Source organism: Tuber melanosporum (assembly GCF_000151645.1).
Source record: "Tuber melanosporum whole genome shotgun sequence assembly, scaffold_7, strain Mel28".
NCBI lineage: Eukaryota > Fungi > Ascomycota > Pezizomycetes > Pezizales > Tuberaceae > Tuber > Tuber melanosporum.
Genome location: NW_003299117.1, coordinates 379,857 through 399,494, shown reverse-complemented (window position 1 = coordinate 399,494; position 19,638 = coordinate 379,857). Strand labels below are relative to the sequence as shown.

General features: G+C 49.7%; 3 protein-coding genes; 1 reads left to right on the top strand and 2 right to left on the bottom strand.

The window, feature by feature from the left end:
• Window positions 1-7,065: 7,065 nt before the first annotated feature.
• On the top strand, window positions 7,066-7,587 carry GSTUM_00010373001 (uncharacterized protein; the record flags this gene model as incomplete). Its single annotated transcript, XM_002841248.1, has 1 exon — window positions 7,066-7,587. One exon carries the CDS (start codon window positions 7,066-7,068, stop codon window positions 7,585-7,587), a length of 522 nt encoding a protein of 173 aa, XP_002841294.1.
• A 1,827-nt stretch (window positions 7,588-9,414) lies between these two features.
• Window positions 9,415-10,738, bottom strand: GSTUM_00010372001 (uncharacterized protein). XM_002841247.2 has 4 exons: window positions 10,549-10,738; window positions 9,827-10,496; window positions 9,763-9,784; window positions 9,415-9,695 (listed from the first exon to the last, which is right to left on the bottom strand). Exons 1-4 carry the CDS (start codon window positions 10,650-10,652, stop codon window positions 9,547-9,549), a joined length of 945 nt encoding a protein of 314 aa, XP_002841293.1. The 5' UTR covers window positions 10,653-10,738; the 3' UTR covers window positions 9,415-9,546.
• Window positions 10,739-11,191: 453 nt separating this feature from the next.
• Window positions 11,192-14,343, bottom strand: GSTUM_00010371001 (uncharacterized protein; the record flags this gene model as incomplete). The annotated part of the gene is made up of 3 exons (XM_002841246.1): window positions 11,192-12,050; window positions 12,099-13,546; window positions 13,630-14,343. 3 exons carry the CDS (start codon window positions 14,341-14,343, stop codon window positions 11,192-11,194), a joined length of 3,021 nt encoding a protein of 1,006 aa, XP_002841292.1.
• Between the last annotated feature and the right edge of the window lie 5,295 nt (window positions 14,344-19,638).

The following is a 19,638-nucleotide window of genomic DNA, read 5'->3' as shown; positions in this document are numbered from 1 at the left end:
TCCCCCGCACCCCCAAACCCCCCAGTTCCCCGGGGGAGGCAAAAAAACATAAAATGGCACTTGCCCCCCCCCCCCTCCCCCTTCCCCGAACTCCGATGACGTGCAGCCCAGTGCAACACCCACCCCGTTCACCAATGCACACAGAACAACGCGGCAACCACCCGCTGAACACAGACAGCGATCACCCCTCAACCCACCCACCCTTCCTAGCAAGAAAGTGCATCTCGCCTTCGAAGGCGTATCAAAGCCCCGCAGACGAGCTAGGCGCGCACTAACTTAATTACCGGTCCCGGTTCCGTGAGCACCCAACCGAGTCCTCTATTACCCCGCCAGTACATATTATAACACAGTAGCGAGGTTAAAACGAGATGAGATGAGCTTCAGCACGTGGCATTCTGCCACCGCGATGCACACTGCGTATCTGCTGCACACTGGCCGTCCAAGGTTGTGTGTGAATGGCGAATTGGGATTTTCGTTGATGATCACGGCGATTTCCTAATGGCTCGATCGCCTACGGGCGGTTATGGTAAAAGCTTGTTCTAGGGCCTGCGAGTAGTTGCGCTGCACAGAATTATGCGGGGTGGCGGGGATTTACGAACGAGTGATACGTCGTGAGATAGACGTGTTTCCCTGCATTTTGCCCGCGGTATGTTCATTCACTGTGTCCCTACGATTTCTGCCTACGCCCCTCGCTCCCCGCAAATACTGCTGGGTTCCGCACGCGCACGGTGCGAGCGATCAGGGAGGTGATCATTCACTTCATACCGTGCACTCCTGGTCACTAGCACTCCCTCCCGCACCGGGATTCACCTGACATGGATACGTCCCGCGTCCAGTATTTCATAGCCTGTCCAGCAGGAGAGGCGTGCGCATGAGCACTTCAGCGGACGGGAAACCATGAGGTTACTTCATTGGTCCAAGGCTGATGAAAGAAATTATTCACGGTGGGCCAGTGGGAGCGTGGGTTCATCGCAGAAAGGGTAAGACAAGGTTACCCGTATCCTGGCTCCCCAAAGCAACCATACCATAACCTCGATACCGCACATCAGGGAGGGGAAGGCATAATACCCCACAGGGAAGTGAGTTACAGCATAGTAATCACCGGACACTTTTCTCCCGGTCATTGGAGCACAAGCACCGGTACTGTACCGTACTAGTACACATTCACTCAATCGTCATTCGCGCCAAATTCAATCCTCTGTTCAAACTTGCCGTCCCCCAAAGAAAAAGCACCAATACCGGAATGCCCATTCAGCAACCCGCCCGCTCCACCGAATCACGGGAAGTTACGCGCAGAACTCGGTCCAGCCGAGCGCGGTACCTGCATCCCACCCCTATGTTTGAAAGGACTGTTCAGCACGCACCGATTTGGAAATATCGTGGTACTGTACATCCCGAAAATAGCATACAGCGGGTGCGCAAAAGTCTCGGTGATTGGACAACTCTACTCCAGAAATGGTGGTTTTAAAGGGCAACCAACCAGGCTCCTGCGCAGAAAACTTTCCGGGAACCACCCCGGTAGTTATATGCATGTAGAAATTATTCTCCAACTGTTCACAGCTGCTGCGGATACTCTGGTCGAATGCATCCGCTTCGGGAAAAAGTTGGACCCGCGGGAAGAACAGTGTTTTCTTATATCGCGGTGTGCTAATAGGGGCTTGTCTATTTATTTCCTCTTTTATCCTATCTCTTGCCCTGCGCACATTATTATCGAATTATTATCGAAGGAAACATTGCAATGGTGTTGAAAAAAGTACTAGAGTAGTGATATTCCGGCGTGCCGAGCGCATAGCCCTACCACAGAATCTATTAGGTACCGGTAACTCGGGGCAGGGGTGAAGTACTAGGACATATAGGGGGCCAATTTATTATTCACTTAGCTATTGCGCGGGTGGCATTATTTTCCCCTTTAGATATCAGGGAGTCTGAATTTATAGAAATTTGCACTGTCAATCCTAATACTTGTACAGCACAGCACAGGGAGGAACCGCGTGCGAAGGTACAGCAGTTCCCGAATTCCCCCGGAAAAGCAACAGGGAATGGCAAAAGGTGAATCATTGAGCCTCAGGTTCCCGAGGGGCAAAAAACACTAAAAAAAACAAAAAAAAAAAGCCAGGAATTGCCAGAGGAGGCAATCCGAAGACCGAGCACGGTTCAATCCCCCGATATAACTAAACGCGATTACCGATACCGATATTCCGAACCGGCTCAAAGGCGAGAAATCGGGTGCGGGAGGGACCGAACCGGGTTCCGGGGGTCCCGGCCGGCCATTCACACTTCCGAATCCGCGGGCAACGTGTGGGGTACTGTGCAGTACGTAATCGCGTAGATATTTGCCTCGCGGGTATTCTTCCGTTCGTTGAGGGGAACCCCACAAAGGAGGAGGACGTACAGTATGATATGTTGTGCAGTCAGTCGCCCTTTTGTGAAGTAGGAGAAGAAAGTGCAGGTTTTTCGTCATGGCGGACACGTAAGTTGGTGTGTCTTGGTACGTGGTGGCCTTTCGTGTTCGATGACTTTATGTCTCCAGTCGGGGGGTACCGGCGGACTATGAGCACTGTACTGTACTTTGCCATGACAAGTATGATACTTGTTATTCTTCCTTACTCAACATAGTGCTAGAGTGCGAGTTGTCGTATCGTATCGGATGTTGCGGGTGTTATATATGGTGCATACTGCGCAGCACTTGTGTGTTCTCTGGGTCTAGACTTGTTTTTTTCCCGAACGAGTGGGCAGCTGTGAGGCCGATCTGCTAGACAATGGAATAGAATAGAACGGTTAATTATGGAATAGGGTGATCAGTGCTTGCGCAGCAAGTTAGGTGGTGCGTCAGAGTGCGTGTAGTTGACTGCTATGTTTTGTAGGTAGACTTCTATGACACGATGAGATACGATACCGTACTGTACAGTACTCGAGTACAAGGGCGCATGACGCACAGGGCTGCTGCCTGCTGCTCGTTTCCTTTGCTCCTTGCGGAGTGCTTTACCAGAAGATGAGAAAGGGAGAGAGAGAGAAGAGAGGGGGTGGGGATACGGAACTATCGCGGCTTCTCCTCCGGAGGTGGTGAAATTTTCGCGATAATACCTGCTGATATTCAATCGGGCGTTTTTTTTTTTTTTTTGGTATTGTAAAACCAGCCTGATGTTAGTTATTGCCCACTTAGGTTCATAGTGCATTCTTTCCTTGGTATATTATACTTCTCTTTGTGACTAGGTTTCCCTAGTTGGATATATCCCCTCCATTTACTTATTAGCACCTTATGCCCTATGACTACTAAGTTGGATATTCCCAGACTTCTACTATTGCCACTGGGTCAGTATGGTACACCAATTGCGTGATTGCTTATTCTACCTTTTATTGGATTCCATTACTTTGTCCTGTCTGTATCACTTCTATATAGTAAGTACGAGTAAGGTATATAAAATTTGCCTGTGTGGGTTATTCTCTCTATGACTAATTATATTTCCTAGTTACTATTTTTCCCATTCAAAGAGATTTCAAATTCCACAAGAGTTCAACCTCTGAAGCCTGACAGGAATGCTCTTCTTAGTACACTGTGATTATAAATTAGGTACTGGTCTCTTTATTAGTTCCCCGCCTTCATTTCTATTGAGGAATTTCCGTTCAAGTTGACACTTCTCTCACGGAGTTATCCTATCAGTACTGATAATATTCAAGAATCTCTTTTGAGGTTCTTGAGAGAAAACTTAAGGGTAGGTTATGATAAGGGAGTCTACTATGATATTAGAAACTTTATGAGGTTCTAAATGCCAATTACGAGGAACCCTGCATGCAGCTGTTCCCGCTCAGAGATGGCTATTTGGCCGGGCAAGTTACTGTAACCCTGGCACCTAGGAAATCCTCTCAATGCACTTTTCTGGCGGCTCTGCAATGTGCAGAACCATGTATCATAATATCCATTATTTCAGACAACCCAAACTCACATCCTGCACCGTTTTATTGTCATTTTTATTTAACATTTGACCTTATGCATTCTTCGTTGTATTTGCCCTGCGTGACGTTTCCCCCCCTCCCCCCAATTTTTCTGAGGGGACACAGTGTGATACTCGCCAAAACACGCCCTACTTGTATGGATTGCCCTTGGTTCCATAACCTCTGATCACTGCTAGAGACACTAAATTTCTCGGGATATCCGATTATGAACACGATAGTTTTCAACATAGTTCTATCGTCAAGGCTGCCAGAGGGGTTGTGATCGACCTGTCGCTAACGGCGGCCCATAAATTACCTTGGGGACGCACTTTTGATTTCGGGGAATGGGTCGATTGGCATAACTCAACTCAACGTGGTGAAACAGGAAACAAAGCGCCTTGAAGCACTCTGTGCTGTATACCGCGGTTCGACCACCAGCCCACACAAAACAAGCATCCCTCCAATATCGTTACTGGCATCACAATCCATTCTCATCGCCCCATCATCGTAATGTGCTCGCTGCGCGTTCGTTGTTCCAGCTTGGGCGGGGTATTTCTCCCGGTGTGCGGTGGTGCGGTGCACACAGCTCATTATTTCCCAACGGGACCAGACCTCGCGATCCCCACATTCATCCCATTCTAGCCACCCTTACTCGAGTACAAGGGGGGAGAGGAGGAAGGCGGAGCCTCATTTATGCTTCGCGTCGGGGGGGAGGGGGGGCTCTTTTTCGTCAATCGTTCAATGTAATGCAGGCGTTGCGAAAGGGGAGAAGTAAGAGCACTGAAAGGAATTGAAATAATGATGCTAGATGATTTGGGTTAGGCAATTGGTATGGCTTGGTGACATGCCAGTATCTGATCGTTGGGCGCAATTTACGCCAAAAATGACGCCTCTCCCATCTTCACAACACAACTGGAGGTCATTCAATTACACATACTTTTCACCCTATAAAATATCTGGGTATTGTGATAACATGTCAAGATTTGGGGAAATTGTTGCGGCCGAGTACCTCTCCATATCAGCTGCCATATAAATCCTCAGCGCTTAAACCGAATTTCCAAGGCCTTCCGCACAATGGGCCTCATAGCAGGAGGCCCCCTTGTCTATCTGTAGCATAAATGATAAAATATAGATCCTCGACTACTTGAAGACATGTTTTGGTGGGAATTCATGAAGGGGTGGACACAGTGGACATTGAGTTGCTCATTGATTTTTTTTCCCCTTCCCATTTTGGTGTTGTTTTGATGTGTCGGGACCGGACAAAGTGGGCGTCCCGCGGTGGGTTTATGCCCATACTGGTACGGTAGCTGACATATGATAGCTGATCTGGTGCCACAATAATGTAGGTACGAGTACCAACCATCTAGGCTATTAATACCGGTAAGCAGGTCATCCCGAGCTGAGCCTCAGCAGTTTGGGAGGAAAAAAAACGAACCATGAGTAAATTTGCTTCCACACCCCGACGGATCCGATACCACCACCCCCTGTAAATGAAAGTTTTCACTCTCTCCCTCTGTGCTTCTTTTCAATCAGTCACTCCATTCACCCACTTGTTGCCTGCCCGCCTACCTGGAGAGGGATGCGGAGGGTGAAGAGAGGGGGTTCGAACCAACGAACGAGTATTTATGTACAGCGGACATCCCCACCCAAGTTACTCATTCATTCACTCTTTCATATCGTGCGTTTGCTCACCCATTCATCCATCCATTCACCTGTTCAAGTGTTTGCTTCCTTACTCACTGCGATTCCGCCATCATACGTTCGTCCCGTTGCGTTCGTTCATTCATGGAACGTACGACATTAGCACAGTACAGCGAGACCGGAAATCACGAGTCGAAGAACTTCAATAGGGAGCAGGTGAAACTTCACGAGAAGGGGTTGAGTTAGCTAATCTAGCTCATCCTTTGGCTCTCAGTTACTATACGATATACACCTGCGCTAGTAGCGGTGGTCGTGGTTGTGGTTGCCGACGTCGTGTGTTGCGTGGTAAAGGTTAGACGGGAAAGAAAGAAAAGTAGGGTTTGCTCCGGTACATTACGTGAGACGACGACCAGCGGCGGTGGGGGGACACTTCATCATTTAGTGCATTCTTTGATTTCTTCCTTTCTTGCACTCTTCCCTGGGCGTAAGGAGAGGTGTGCAAGCGCTCAAAGTGAAAGAAGAAGGGAAGGGGGGGGACCTAGAACGTGGGCTCCCGCACCACCGGGAGCAGAAAGAATACCAAGGAAAGAAAAAAACAGAGGAAACAAGCATTCAACGCTTCAACATTCACCACCGGCAACTTGATATCTGTCCAGTGCCCGTCCGTCCTTCGTCCAGAAAGCCAAAAAAAGGGGGGGGGGGCTACATGTGAGGAGGAAAAGACTTGTGGCCTCTTTTTTCTCTCTTTTCTGCTCTATAAAGGCCTCAGGGCTCTCGGAATATTGCGAAAAAAAAAAATCCTGCAGAAAATCCCCTCGTACATCCAAATTTTGGGATAAACGGAGGTGCAACTGATTGGTTAGCCGGATAAAAAGATTTCTCCTCTTTGAAAGGGTTTTTCCCCCCATTCTCTCCAGATATTACGCGGCACAGCGCTACACTTCTATACGAAATTTGCGAAACGGGAAGTACAACAGTATCGAGTTAAAAGTACATCTTCAGTGGAGCAGCAAGAAGAAAAGTCAGCGACACATCGTATTCGACAAGGTTACAGATTCAACTTTCCCATCTAAGACACTTTTTTGGAGACAGGAGGGGGAGGAAAAAAAGAAAGAGGAAAAAGAAAAGAAAATCATTCACTGTCCCATATTGGGTTTTTTTTTTCCCTTTCTTTTCTTCCTTTCTTCCCTGCAGGGACGGTGGGTGCTGCTATATATCTTCCGGCGGCCACGCACATTGCAGAGGTAGATAGGAAAAAGGTTGTTTGCCTTTCTGCCTTTGTACTACTGTACGTTTTACTACGCCTGCGCTACCGTGTACTGCGCTACAATACACAACCCCCCCATTGTGCTATCACGACGACGACAAGACAACTACAAGACTACAACCTCCCAGACCAACTATCACCTCCCAACAGCACACATTCATACGTACATAAGTACATATCTATACATATATACATACATACATACGTCCCCACGAACACCAAAAATGTGCCAATACGAGCTCTGGCTCTACTCGAAGTGCCTCTCCACTCACTCATCCCACCTTCACTCCCCCTCCCCCTTCTCCCATTCTTCCCCGCCGCAACCCCATAAAACGTTCTACCGAGTAGCAAAGTGTCCAAACTCACCCCACTGTCTACCACCGACTCCCCGCGCGGATATGAAGTCCACTAGCGAACTTCCCATCCAGCGGCGGGACCGGTATTGCGCCACTTGCTTCGAAACGCTAAAGAGCGCCATGGGTGGTGCCGGGGACTCGTGCTGGCCCTGCGGCGAGGAGCATTGGGTCGACAAGAGGCTAGTGGCAGGGGGAGGGGGAGGGGGAGGGAAGGCGTTGGTTGACTTGGAAGGGTGGAACGGCATGGATTCTACTGTTGAAGTGGAGAGCCCGAGTCGGCGGGCGAGGTTGGATTTTCTGGCTAGGAATTGGAAGGGATGGAGGGAGTGGGGGGCTGATGCCGGGGCTGCTATTGGAGTTTCCGGAGGGGGAGTTCGGGCGATGACTTGATTCCCTGCCATTCTTAACTACTGCATGACATGATAGACGGGAGAATATTTCCCCTCCTTATTATTTTCCTTATTTTCTCCTCTTTTGGGGTTCGGTGTTTCTTATGCTTTTTCCTGGGTTCGGCTATCCTTTTGCCATCGGTTTGGGTTGGGGGTTTGTTTTCCATTACTATTCTATTCCATTCCTTGTCCTTTCTTGTCAATTCTTCCCTTCCCTCTCTACTCTTTCCCTCGTACATGCCACCCCCCTCCCCGCTCCTTCCATCACCAAGATCCCCCATCGTATCACATCTACCATACACCTCCTCTCAAAGCTTCCCAAAGAAATGACACGGGCAGTAAATAAATTGACCGTTTATCTCATTTCACCCCCACCACCACGTGTCCGTCCGTCTCATTCCACTCTGCCTGCAGTTAAACGCGGCTATAATAGTATCATACAACGAAAATCACCTATTTATGGTATAATACCAAGTGCACATTACGAGTGATAATTTGTGCATAAACGGTCGATCTGAGTCTGCCGGGTTGGGGTTGGCGTAACTACCGGTATGCAACATCACGGTATCCCTACACCACCACGCGAAGCAAGCTACTATACAACCACGTATAATAAGGTACAAGTCGCGCGCGGTCCTGCATGAGTAAGCATGAGTCGTGACGTTTGGAAAAACGGACCACCATCGCAGATACAGCCAAGAATTGACCAGAGCCTCAGACCTTCCGTGGCATGCAACAGCAGTCCTTTTTACAAACGTCGCGACATTACAAGTAGTTGCGCTGCAAGTTACTGCACGATATGTACCGTACGGTATGTGTAAGCTAAGCATGATACTGTATTCTACAAGTATTCGCGCTCGCCATCTGGCGGTCATCCCGTTCCATTTTTTCCGGCCGGCCATCGCGCCGAGTCATGTGATATACCCTTTCTCACTCGCGTAAAAGAGCACGTGAGCCAGACAGACAGACAAACAAACACGAGCGAATAGATAGAAAAGAAAAAAGAAAAGAAAAAAGCGTATATATATATACCGGCACAGTACCCGCACGAGTATGATACTCGGGGTGCGGTTTTAGAGACTGAGGACAAACTGGTCGTCCTCCATCTTCATCGGGTCAAGTTAAGCCCGATGACTTAACTTATATCCGCGAGAAAAACTCCCAACAACAAAGCCAATGCAAAGTTTTACATTTTGCGCCCGCGTGATGGATGGATGGATGGGTGGGTGGGTTCCTGTCACCCGTTCATTTATTTGTCCGTTTTGTTTGCTTGTCGCGGCGAGGGACGGTTCTGGGAAAAATGAAAACCATAGGATAATCATATTTTTGCCCGTAACTTGTACGGTACTCCTCTTGTCATGGGTTTCGTGAGGATGGGTGGTACAGTATTGTATTGCCTTGGCGGTGATGGGGAATGCAACGATGGCATCAGATGCACTTTCTTTTTCTTTTCTTTTCTTCTTTTTCGGGGATTAATTGTGAGACGCCCACGTGTACCGTATTTGGGTGTGTGAGAGAGCATGATTCTGTCGAACTTTAACTCGTTCGTTGGAATTACTGTGTGTGAGTGTGTGTAACAGCCCTTCTCCAGATATTTGGCCAACCTGCAGTGGCTGGATAGGATCCGTTCTCTGAGTGGTCAAGGGGCCACTGGGCCGACCGGAGGGGTTCGACAGACCTGCTCTCGATGGTATGTATCATACTCGAGCGCTGGTATGATACCCGCATAGTATGCATACGGTACGATGCTCGAGTACCGGTATGGAAGGGGGGCAAGTAATGGTGCGGGGTAGGGTAGTGCGGAGCGGTATCTAAGGGAGAAAATTGACGCATGGAATAGCCTTGGATATTGTATTTCTAGATAGCGTGCCCTACGCTTACAGCAAAAACTTTATCTAATAGAAGGGGGGGAGAAGAAAGGAGAAGGAAGGAAAAAGGGGAAAAGAAGAAAAGAGAGATTTTACATCCCCCTGTTAAACTCCACCAAGTCCTCCCTCCCGCCTTTTCCCCAAAAGTAGGGTTCCAGAGATTCCGCCTTTACAGCCTGTCGCTGCGGGAAGGCTCCTAGAGCCAGGGGTAAGGCAAAGATGGAGGTAGCGAAGATGAGCCCTGGTTTCGTGCCCGTGAGCTAAATTCCACCACTGCTATCACTGCATATAGGGTGGGGATATCGTACCACAATTGATAGGCATAATCAACTTTGGCCTACTCTTCAGCCACCCCGTAGCCGTCAACCTGACCAGTAGCAGTGGGGGGATGACCATGATGGGCGTAGCATTGAAAACCCTGCTAACCGCCGTCTCACCGACAGCGAATATCGCAGCCTTCCGGCTTTTCCCCAAACTTTCCTTCTTCTCGCCCCCGTCGCTGGCGGGGTAGATGTCGATCCCCTTCTCGATCTCGCCGCCACGCATCAAGCACACGTTCATCACGCCTGCCGTGGCGACGGCCGCGAAAGGGACGAGCCTGCCGAGGATCGTTTTGACATTGGGCCTAAACTTCACCTTCTGCACCACCCTTCCCAGTCCCACAGCAACGCCACAGGAAGCACTCACGGCGAGGAGGAAGCTGGCCGCGAGCTGGCCGTTGCTCAGTGGCGAGGATTTGTTCGCGTTGGAGGTGTTGATGAGAACGTTGAGGGTCTGGTTGGCGATCTGCCAGCCTAGGACTCCGCGGGTGGTCAGGTTTGGCGCGAGCATCCCCGCTGTGACGACCAGATTCGAGAAGACGAAGCAGGACATGCGGAAGGGAAGGAAGACGGGCGCTCCGGTGTCTGGGTGCAAGGTTGCGTCGACCACTTTCTTTGCGTGCCAGAGTTCGGGGGTCATTTGTGGGGGGATCTCACCGCGCTTGTATTTCGCCAGGAGGGCCGTGTGAGCATCGAGGGATTTTTGGGAGGTAAACAGGGTGCTGTCAGAGCGGTCCGTTAGTGTGATTCCTACAAAAGCCAAGCATCACACACCGAGGATCTGCGATATCTGCAGAGTGCCTGACTCTGCCCCAGTACGTTGAAAGATCGTACTGGGACAAAGGCAATTCGCGAGTACCAAGAATTGAGGACGACATGACAGATACTATTTCTGAAGAGTATGTTATGTTCTCCCTTGTAAAAAGAAGGGGGAGACGGCAGAGGAGTGAGGAGATAGTGGGAGTGGGGCAGGTGGGGAAAGAACGGGGCGAAGAGAGAGATATGGTAGGGTCTGTTAGGTGGTCTGTGCTCGTTAGGTTTTATTTTCGACTTGATGCGGCTTGGCGAGCAACCTGCGGATCGAAGATCAATGGTCAATTCCGTTTGTACGTGCGGATAGGCCCTGGAGTCTAGATCACGCGCTCCGGGTAAACTATACCGCAAAAGCTTATATTCGAACAAGCCAATGGTAAACGACCAGTGAGGTCAGGTTATGATCCAACATAGAACTACTGCGGCCAATTCACAAAACCGAAAATTAAGCTATATTACATATCCCCCCCCCCCCGCACGAGCTAGGCGCCGTGAAATCAAAACCGAGACACCTCCGAAACCTAAATGAAAGTGGAAAAAGTCCAATTTACATGACCCAAACGACATTTTTTTCCAAATAAGTAAACAAATGGATAAAAAGGCACTACTCGGGTCCTCGCTGTACTGGCATATCGCTTAAAACCATCCCTTCAATCGCTGTAAACCTTCCAAACATAGCATCCCATTCTTCCCAGTCAAAATCCATAACATCATCTGCCCCGGTCCCGGCGACATCACCAGTAGGAACACCCATAGGTAGTTCCTTCAGAGGCGGTTCCATCAAAGGCGGTGTCGGCATACCAGGATCCATGGGAGCATCGTCGTCCACTGCGATACCTGCGGCAGCCATCGCCTCCCAAATCTTCATTGCAGCCTCCGTAGTATCTTTGTATCGCCCGGTCCCGGTAGCGACATTATCGGCTATGAACAACATTTCTTCGTACCCACCCGTTGGTATATCGAGGGGTGGTAATACGTCGGGCCCGGGCTTTCCCCCAGCGTCTTTGGCGGCGGGGGTGGTAAGTGTGTCCGGGTTCGGAGGCATGTTACACTTCGCTATACTCCTCGCCTTTGCTGGAGCGGTTGGTGTTGCCATGCCCTCCTCCTCTCTTCTCTCTGCAGGCTTATCAATTTTTATGCCGGCTTTCTCGTAGGCTTTCTTTCTCAGCCTCGCCAACATTTTCCATGCCAAGCTCCCACCCTCCAAGAGCGGTCGATTACCCCCAGGAGCGCCTACTAAAGAGTTTCCATCTTCGCCGAAGAGGGCAAAGATTTCATCCACAAACATACGGCTCTGCGGAGCTTCAGGACTTTGGGGCCTTTCGTGGAGATCGATAAGCAATATCATAGTAGCATGGAGGGGTTGAAAGGTGCCAGGACAGAACCACTGATATGGTTGGAAAAGTGGGTTTTTCGAAACATGTACAAACTTCTGGAGGAAAGAGACGCAGAAATGCAATGCGCTATCTGCTCTTTAGCTGTGTTCTTCTTAATCGAGGGTTAGACCCTACCAATGTCTAGCATGATCCCACAGTCTGCTCTTGGATCTTTTCAGAAATGATTGGTAGAAGACGCCGAAGGTTCTATCCGAAAACATACTCAACATAATCCTAGCCCAGCCATTAAAAACAATTGCCTTTTCAGTATCAAAAAAGCTTTCATTGTGCCCCATAAGCTCATGAAACTCGGGATCGTGAGGAGGAGTGAACCCCATTTCTGGTATCCCCCTAGCTGGAATCCTTGCGATTCGATCCTCTAGTCTAAGCTTCAGTTCGAAGATTGCTCCTCCCATTTCCATAAGATCCGCTTTCTGCGGCGGTCTTGTCGAGAGAAGCTGAATGACGACCTTCCTTAGGACAATCGTCATGTCATACCTGCCAGCAGCGAGGATCATTGCAGGGCTATTTGGATGCTCATCCAGAAGTGCCTTGCAGGTATGGGCCATATGGTTCACCGATGTCTGTGGTTCTGCCGCAGCGGTAGCGGCTTCAGTAACCTTCTTACGTTCCTCAGGCGAAAGTCCAATATATTCATCCTTAAGCTCACTAACCATTTTTGTGTCAAACAGCTCTTCCCCACTCCCCCCTAGTGGTGGAAGACCGGTCGCGATAGCCCCTTGAACATCTAAATAAAGGATGTGCCACCAGACACGCCGACGAACCTCACATTCAATTTCGTTCAAACCAAACAGACTCCCGTCGCGATGGAGCCCCATAGACTGTGCGACACGCATAGCCATGCCAAGAAACGAGCAAGAGGTCAATGGCTCCTCTTCCCGAATGAGACACGTTTGAGTGATGAGAAAGGCGATGAGCGAACTGACAGTCGGGGTTCTGGGAAAAGAAGAGGCCGATAGAGCATGCATTGATCCTGAGTAGAGGCTTTTGGTCACCTCGATCTTCGATTGACCGGTAAGAATTTTTTCAATGACCTTCGCGGGTAGTGACATCGATCCCGCGTAGAGGACTGACAAAAGTAATGGGAAAAATCCATGGTTTTCGGTTAGTGTTGGATCTGGAATGGAGCGGATATTATTTGGAAACCATGCCCAGAAAGCGTTATATTCCTTTGCAAATGTCGGAACGTGGATAAGGGGCATTATGGGGTGCACTCCGTTAAGAAAGGCCTTGTACATAATATCACACATAGGCTTGTCCGGAAGGTCCCTTAGGATTAGAGGTATGATCTCAAATGGATTCCCTCCTCTTTCACGAGGCTCGAACTGCAAAAGAGAAGATTTATCAAACTGAGATAGCCCGCAAAAGTTTGGTGCACTTGCTGTTGATGATGGTCGCAAAGGTTCAGCCGTGCCGGATGCAGTCGATCTGGAAGCGGTCTCAGAGGTAGTGGAGTTGCGAGGTTTTTGGAACAAACCAATCATCTCTTCTGGTGGAGGACCAGCAGAGCATCTCGTATCGGGCGGTTCGTTGGCACGTAAGACGTCATTAAGCTCGGCGATCTTGAGTTTACCGTTAGTAAACAATCCCCACAGTATCTGCACGATAGGAGAGAATGCCGGTGGGACTGTTTATATTATATTACCTCATGGCTTATGGAGGCCCAAAAACTGCTTCCAACATATCGACTCCTTCCACGACCCTGGATACTCAAATGGCCTAATCCTAGATCACCTATATCGTCACATGTGCCTTTCCCTCTTGCTGCTTCAATTTCTTCGTCTAGTAACTTCATAGCAAGCTGTCCCCTCGCCATTTGCTTGGGAGGATGTGTAGCTCCATTTTTACCTTCAAGGGTGCAAACTTGCTGGGAATACCCGTCGGCACTACTAGAAGGTGTTGTGATAGTGTCCCGCGAACGTGGTGAATGGGATGAGGATACGGAGGAACAGGGAATTGAATGGGCTGGGGCACAGCTGATACCGCTGATCGAGTAGGTGAGTTTTCTCATGTTGTCCGAGACACCCTGTTCCTGGGGAACGAGGCGTTCACGTGTCGGAATTTGTCCCAAAGTTCCCTCAAATGAGCTCTTCGCATCAGAGTTGTTAACTCCGACAGCATCGACAGCCTGCTGTCTCGCCACAGGCGGTATGATCCTTTGACCATACGCATCCTTGTACCACCTATCGACGATCTCGGCAAGTCTATTCATCCGAGCCTCTAAGTCTTCTGGCTTCCCCCGGGCGAAAGATGTGAATTCGGGGCCATTGGTGCCGGCTGTGACGCCCACTGTTGAGTAGCCTTCGCTTGTTTCCCCGTCTGCCCCCTCAGAGTCTTCTCTAGTTCTTTGGCGTTTCATCCGTGGCTGGTTCGTGATGCTCTGAGGTTGTTGAACAGCGCTCCTGGATCCCTTCTTGTTGCTCTGATCGTCGTAGACGCAGGGGTCAGATGTCCGAGTACAATTCCCGCAAATAGGATGTAGGCGATCGCACCTGACTTTGCGCCTACGGCAGGCATGGCAAGAGTACGAGATTCGGTTCCTATGTATTTGGCGAGATTGTGAGATGGGCGGGGCTTGCTGTTGCTGTTGCTGTCGTTGTTGCTGCTCCTGCGATCGGGGGAGCGACGGGAGAGCTGATGGAGCTGGCGTTTCTCCGAAAGGCGGGGGTGAGGGGAAGGGCGGTGCAAAGTTGAAGAAGCCTTGAAATGCGGAAGAGGGGGGTGGACTCGATGATGATAGTGGGGGAGGCCCGGAGGGGAAGCGGAGGGAATTTTCTGCGTAATTCATTCCGTGTGATGCCTGTTTGGTTGAAAACAGCTGGCTAGGTAAGTTTAGGGGATTCAAATGATTTGCATGGGGACTTGCGTAGGTAGGGGGTACAGTACAGTACCCGTAGAGCGACGGGTTAGCCAGATCGAGAGGGAAAGAGGGGGAGGCCCTCGTTCAGTTCGTAGGAGCTAAGCCTCACGTATGTACTGTGATTTGAGACGTGTGTTCTTTCGTCTTCTTTTGTGTTTCCACAAGGGTGGAAAGGAAAGGAACGAATGAGAGGAGAAGCAGGAGTCAGAACCATACAAGTAGCTAAGGGAGGTCCGAAATACTGTAATAAAAAAAGCGCTAAGAAAATGATGGGATTGCTTCCCTGGGGTAAAAGACCGGGGATGACAAAGGAAGTTTTGGGGTTTTGCGAGTAAAAGGCTGATGCTGACCCCCGCTCTAGTTATATACTCGCAGCAAGCGAGTGAGGATGATAACCTTTGTAAGCTAAAAAAAAAGGTGGGACAGGTTATCATACCGATCAAGTGATTTAAGCTTCAATCCTGCACCGATAAAGTCCACCACACATCTCCCGCGATATTGAAGTGGTGTACCGATGCGTACCATGCTTGGACTCGATATGCATTGTTACCTGCCCGTCCGGGACGTGGTGGTGTGCGAGAGCACCATACCGGTAATGCGATACCGCACCATGCCAGCACTATGCCCGGGGACCAAACGTGCACCAAGCGGGAACCTAAAGTTGGGTTCTCAGCACAATTCATCACAAAGAGGGCGCTGGCAGTTTCCGGCCCAGAATTATTAGCACACATTGTTACAAATATAAATCACCTTCGTCCTTTCGAATAAGTCTCCTGACATCAGACACCAGTACCGCGCTGTACGGTACAGTACTCTGCCCAGACATAGGGAGGAATTGGGGGGTATCGTGCAGCGGGGGCAGTAGCTGTAGCAGCTGCGGCTGCAGACTAGTACCATGGTAGCAGTTATCATGCTCATACCAGTATTTTACCATTGGTGGGCGAATGCTGGTGCACTGTGTCATATTGTCGTACTGGAGCACTACCGTAGCCCGGGCTTCTTGACATCTTGAGGGAGTTGGGAATAGCCTGATCCTTTCGTAGGATACCGGTAGCTGGTCTCACACCTGCAGCCCAATACCGGTAACACCCATCTCCAGATAATGTGGAGATCTCGCAGGACGCCTCCTCATGCACTTTCCGTAAAAGCTGGGGACTTTTGCTGGCCTTGTTTTTGCTCTTCTCATCATCTAATCATCTCATCTTCCCTTCCTTCCACCCCTTCCACCCCTTCCACCCCTTCCACCCCCTCCGCCCCTTCTGTGTATTCCGCCCGGCCTTCCAAGTACCGGTATGCCTCGTTGTTGGCAGGTGGGGGTGGGGTATAGGGGGAGGAGTGCAGCGAGTCTGATTAGATCCTCTAGGTCGTTTTTTGTCTTTCCAGTGTGATACATACAGCGCCAGCATGGCCAAGCCGAAGTTGCACACTTCGCTTGGGAAGTGCCACCTTACGATAGGTGTCCAGCTTCAGATTGGCCGCTCGAGTACTCGAATATCCAGAGTACAGTACCGGTACTGAGTACACAATGTTATACGATGCTTGTGCACTAAATAGGGCGTTAGCTTCCCAGCCAAGAGGTGTCCAAAAATACGGGTTATGGGTTTGTATGGGAGCTCGGACGCGCGCGGATTTTTTGCCAGAGACCGGTATTTTGCGAATCTTCGTTTTCGGATACTTCTTGTCTGCCACGAGCACCTAATTGCTTCCCACCAGCTCATATTCACGTTAGGGACATCTCCGCCAATATTGTGCAATGATGCCACTACCTGTCTTATTGAGTTGCCTTTGGCGATGGTTTGTGTTTCTCACCCTACTCGACTACGGTATCATACCGGTATGCTATCAGGTAGAGAGGGAAATGGGTGCCCGTTTCTAACCTTATGCCGTCCGGCAAAGGGTAGATAGGTCTTATGGTTGGGGATATTTCTACCATACCGTTTTCCAAGGATGTTGAGAGGTTCAACGTTCTCAGCAGGGTTGGGTGTGCTCGTTTGGTTTTTAGCATCTGGGAGTATGATAAATATCTCCCACTCTGGTCCTGACTACCCCTCTACCCCTTCTACTTTTGCGCCTTCAATGCTATTGACGTTTGTGATTATCCACTTACGTCCTCTTTGTATCTTGGGCCCAGTAAGAGCACGCAGATATTGTCCGAGGAGTATACCGGAGAAGCCTATTCAGTCGGGATTTAGTACTCGTACTCGAGTAGTGCGGTAGGCTGCTGCTTGTACTATACTCGTACAAGCGCAGGATAGGTGCCGTACACTTGTAGATGTTGTAATACCGGTAATGCAGCACCACCTCCCTCGGAGGAGATATCGTACCTGACCCGGATGAGGAACGCTGACTTGTTGGGGGGTCTCACCTTTGCGGGTCTTGATCCGGGATCTGTACTACGGTTCGAAGTGGTTCGAAGTGGTACATGACGAGAGCTCTTGGTTCACGATGCGATTTCGCTGCTGGTTCGACTAAATAGATTATAAGAGGCTAATGCTGCGGGGGGAGAGGTTGGGTTGTCAGTTGGGCTTCCAAAGTGCGGGATGTTGGCTTGAAAATTTTTCAATGCTAGTGATTGAACTTTTCTTGTTCCATGTTGGGCATCCAGGTGGTGGCGATCCCCGTAATATCTGATACAAGGTGTCCAATCTCAACTCGCGAATTTCAGAGGCATCCGAACACCCTGGCGCAAGGGATCTGCGCTCTTGGTGGGCTTTGGAATCGAGGGGCCCTGATACAACTGGTTCCTATGAGGTTTCGCAAATATCGAGCTCGGCACTGTAATTTAGTCTACTTGTTGTACTCCACTCGAGTACAGTGACCAACCGTCTCGCAAACCACCAAACCATGTTGCAAACCACCTCCAGAGCCGGTGCCAGTACTCCAGCATTCATTTTCCCTGTCCGCGGTTCATGGATCACGGGTCTACTGTTTGGCCCGCGCTGGGCCGGCGTGGTGAGACTACCTATTCGCACAGCCGCCAACTAGACTACCGGCGTCGTAGTCTAATACTCTGGAGATGGGATGGAGCAGTGGAATATCAGCTTTCACAAGCAACACTCAGAAAGTCTCCCGCGAGCCTCATCACCGGTCCCGTGCGCAGAACACCGGTATTATGCCATCAAGAGCACGCAAGAGAATCAGCATACGGTAGTCTACTCGAGTCGAGTATTGTCAGAACGCTGCTACTGCATCAGAACCCTGGCGTCCAGGGTCCAGGGCTGACATGTGCCGTAACTTATGACGATGTTGGCATAGAGGCTCAGGCTAAAATAAAAATAGGATAAAAAAAGAAAAGGCGGGATATGTGGCTGTCTCACCCTAAACCTACACGAAAATCTCTGGTCTCCTCCGATTTCTCGCGGTATCGTGCATGCCCAGGCACAAACGATGAACGAAGAAAATAAACAGGGCAAACATCGCCTCCATCTTCTAACACCGAAACCCCAGCGCCGAACTTTAAGGACCTCAACGTTAATTAGCAAACTCATCAAGAGCCTGATTACTTGAGTCCCTACATTTTCTATGGTCTCCTGTGCTGCCTACAAATATCGCACGTCCCGCCTGCAATCAAACCTGAGCGCTTTTGTCAAGTTATATAACTCAGGAGATAGACGGGTACTTCCTTAGGCCACTCAAGCCTTTATCGGGGGAGAGACTTGACATCCTCAACAAACTCCTTTTTATCTCGCTAGCGGAAGAATCCTTTCAATAACCGTATAGATCAACCTTTTTAGCATCGCTGTAAATTTTGATTTGTGGCGGGGTGATATGGGAAGACCGTTGTTTACCCCACGGGGTGTCTGGGTCTTAAAAGATTCGTACGGTGGGTCTTCCTCTATCGGTTACCGAAACCACCTTCTATCTTCATGGACTAACTCCAGTATTTATTCAATAGCCTTTATATCAAGATTCTGCACCGATTCTACCTCAAGGGTCCCACCCGGTTGTCCTCACAGTTTTCCGCACCGCTCTATCTGTGGCTACTCGTTTTACCACTCCGTGGTACGGCACGGCTCAAAAAAGCTAAGGCCTCCTTCGATATTCAAAACTAGGGTGGAACCGTCGCTCCATGTTTGCCCTGGTAGGGGAGGTGGAGGTGGGAGGCGTATGTTCCACGATTATTTTACTACGCATTTGCCTAGGGCGGTAGTCGAGTCTGAGTGCTCGTCTAAATCCAGGTTAGTGTTAATTAAGTTTTTTTCCTCAATCCACAATTTTTCAATTAGACATTTATATGGCTCCGGACGGTGTTTTGGACAACCCTGAAAATCTCTTAAAGATATTTCCCAGCTCCCTAGCCCCGGCTCGTATATCCCCTAGCTAGAGAATCACAAAATATCACTCATGTTTTGAAATCATTACTAACACCCCCCCAGTGAACCTCATGATACTGTAGTCCGCATCCCACTCCGGTCTGCAAGGCAACACTTCGGGGTGTCTAGGTCCCGTGGAAATCGGCCCTATAACGAGGACTGGTATCAAGCTGGAGTGATAGATATTCCGCCCTTCACACTTTCACCTGATTCTGCACCGACCGATCCCTGCGTATTTTATTTTGGGGTGTTTGATGGCCACGGTGGAGAGGATTGCTCGGCTTTTGCCAAAGACTACCTACACACGTACATTGAGCAGAGTGTTAAGACTTTTTCCGGGAGTGAGGAACAAAAGGCTTCTATGCAAGCCCAATTGGTTTCTGCTTGGAAAGACATAGTAGGTGGATACTTCAGAAGGTTTCAGCCAGATTTTGGAGGAAGGGGGGAGGCCGGGGAGATGGAAGCTCTTTTAACATACGCG

Excerpts from the sequence above, each read along its gene's own strand:
- GSTUM_00010372001 (XM_002841247.2), bottom strand. The coding sequence starts at position 10,652 with ATGTCGTCCTCAATTCTTGGTACTCGCGAATTGCCTTTGTCCCAGTAC. Across the intron at positions 9,785-9,826 it reads TCATCCCCCCACTGCTACTG|TTGATTATGCCTATCAATTG; the intron begins GTCAGGTTGACG and ends AGTAGGCCAAAG. Across the intron at positions 9,696-9,762 it reads GATTATGCCTATCAATTGTG|GGCTCATCTTCGCTACCTCC; the intron begins GTACGATATCCC and ends GCACGAAACCAG.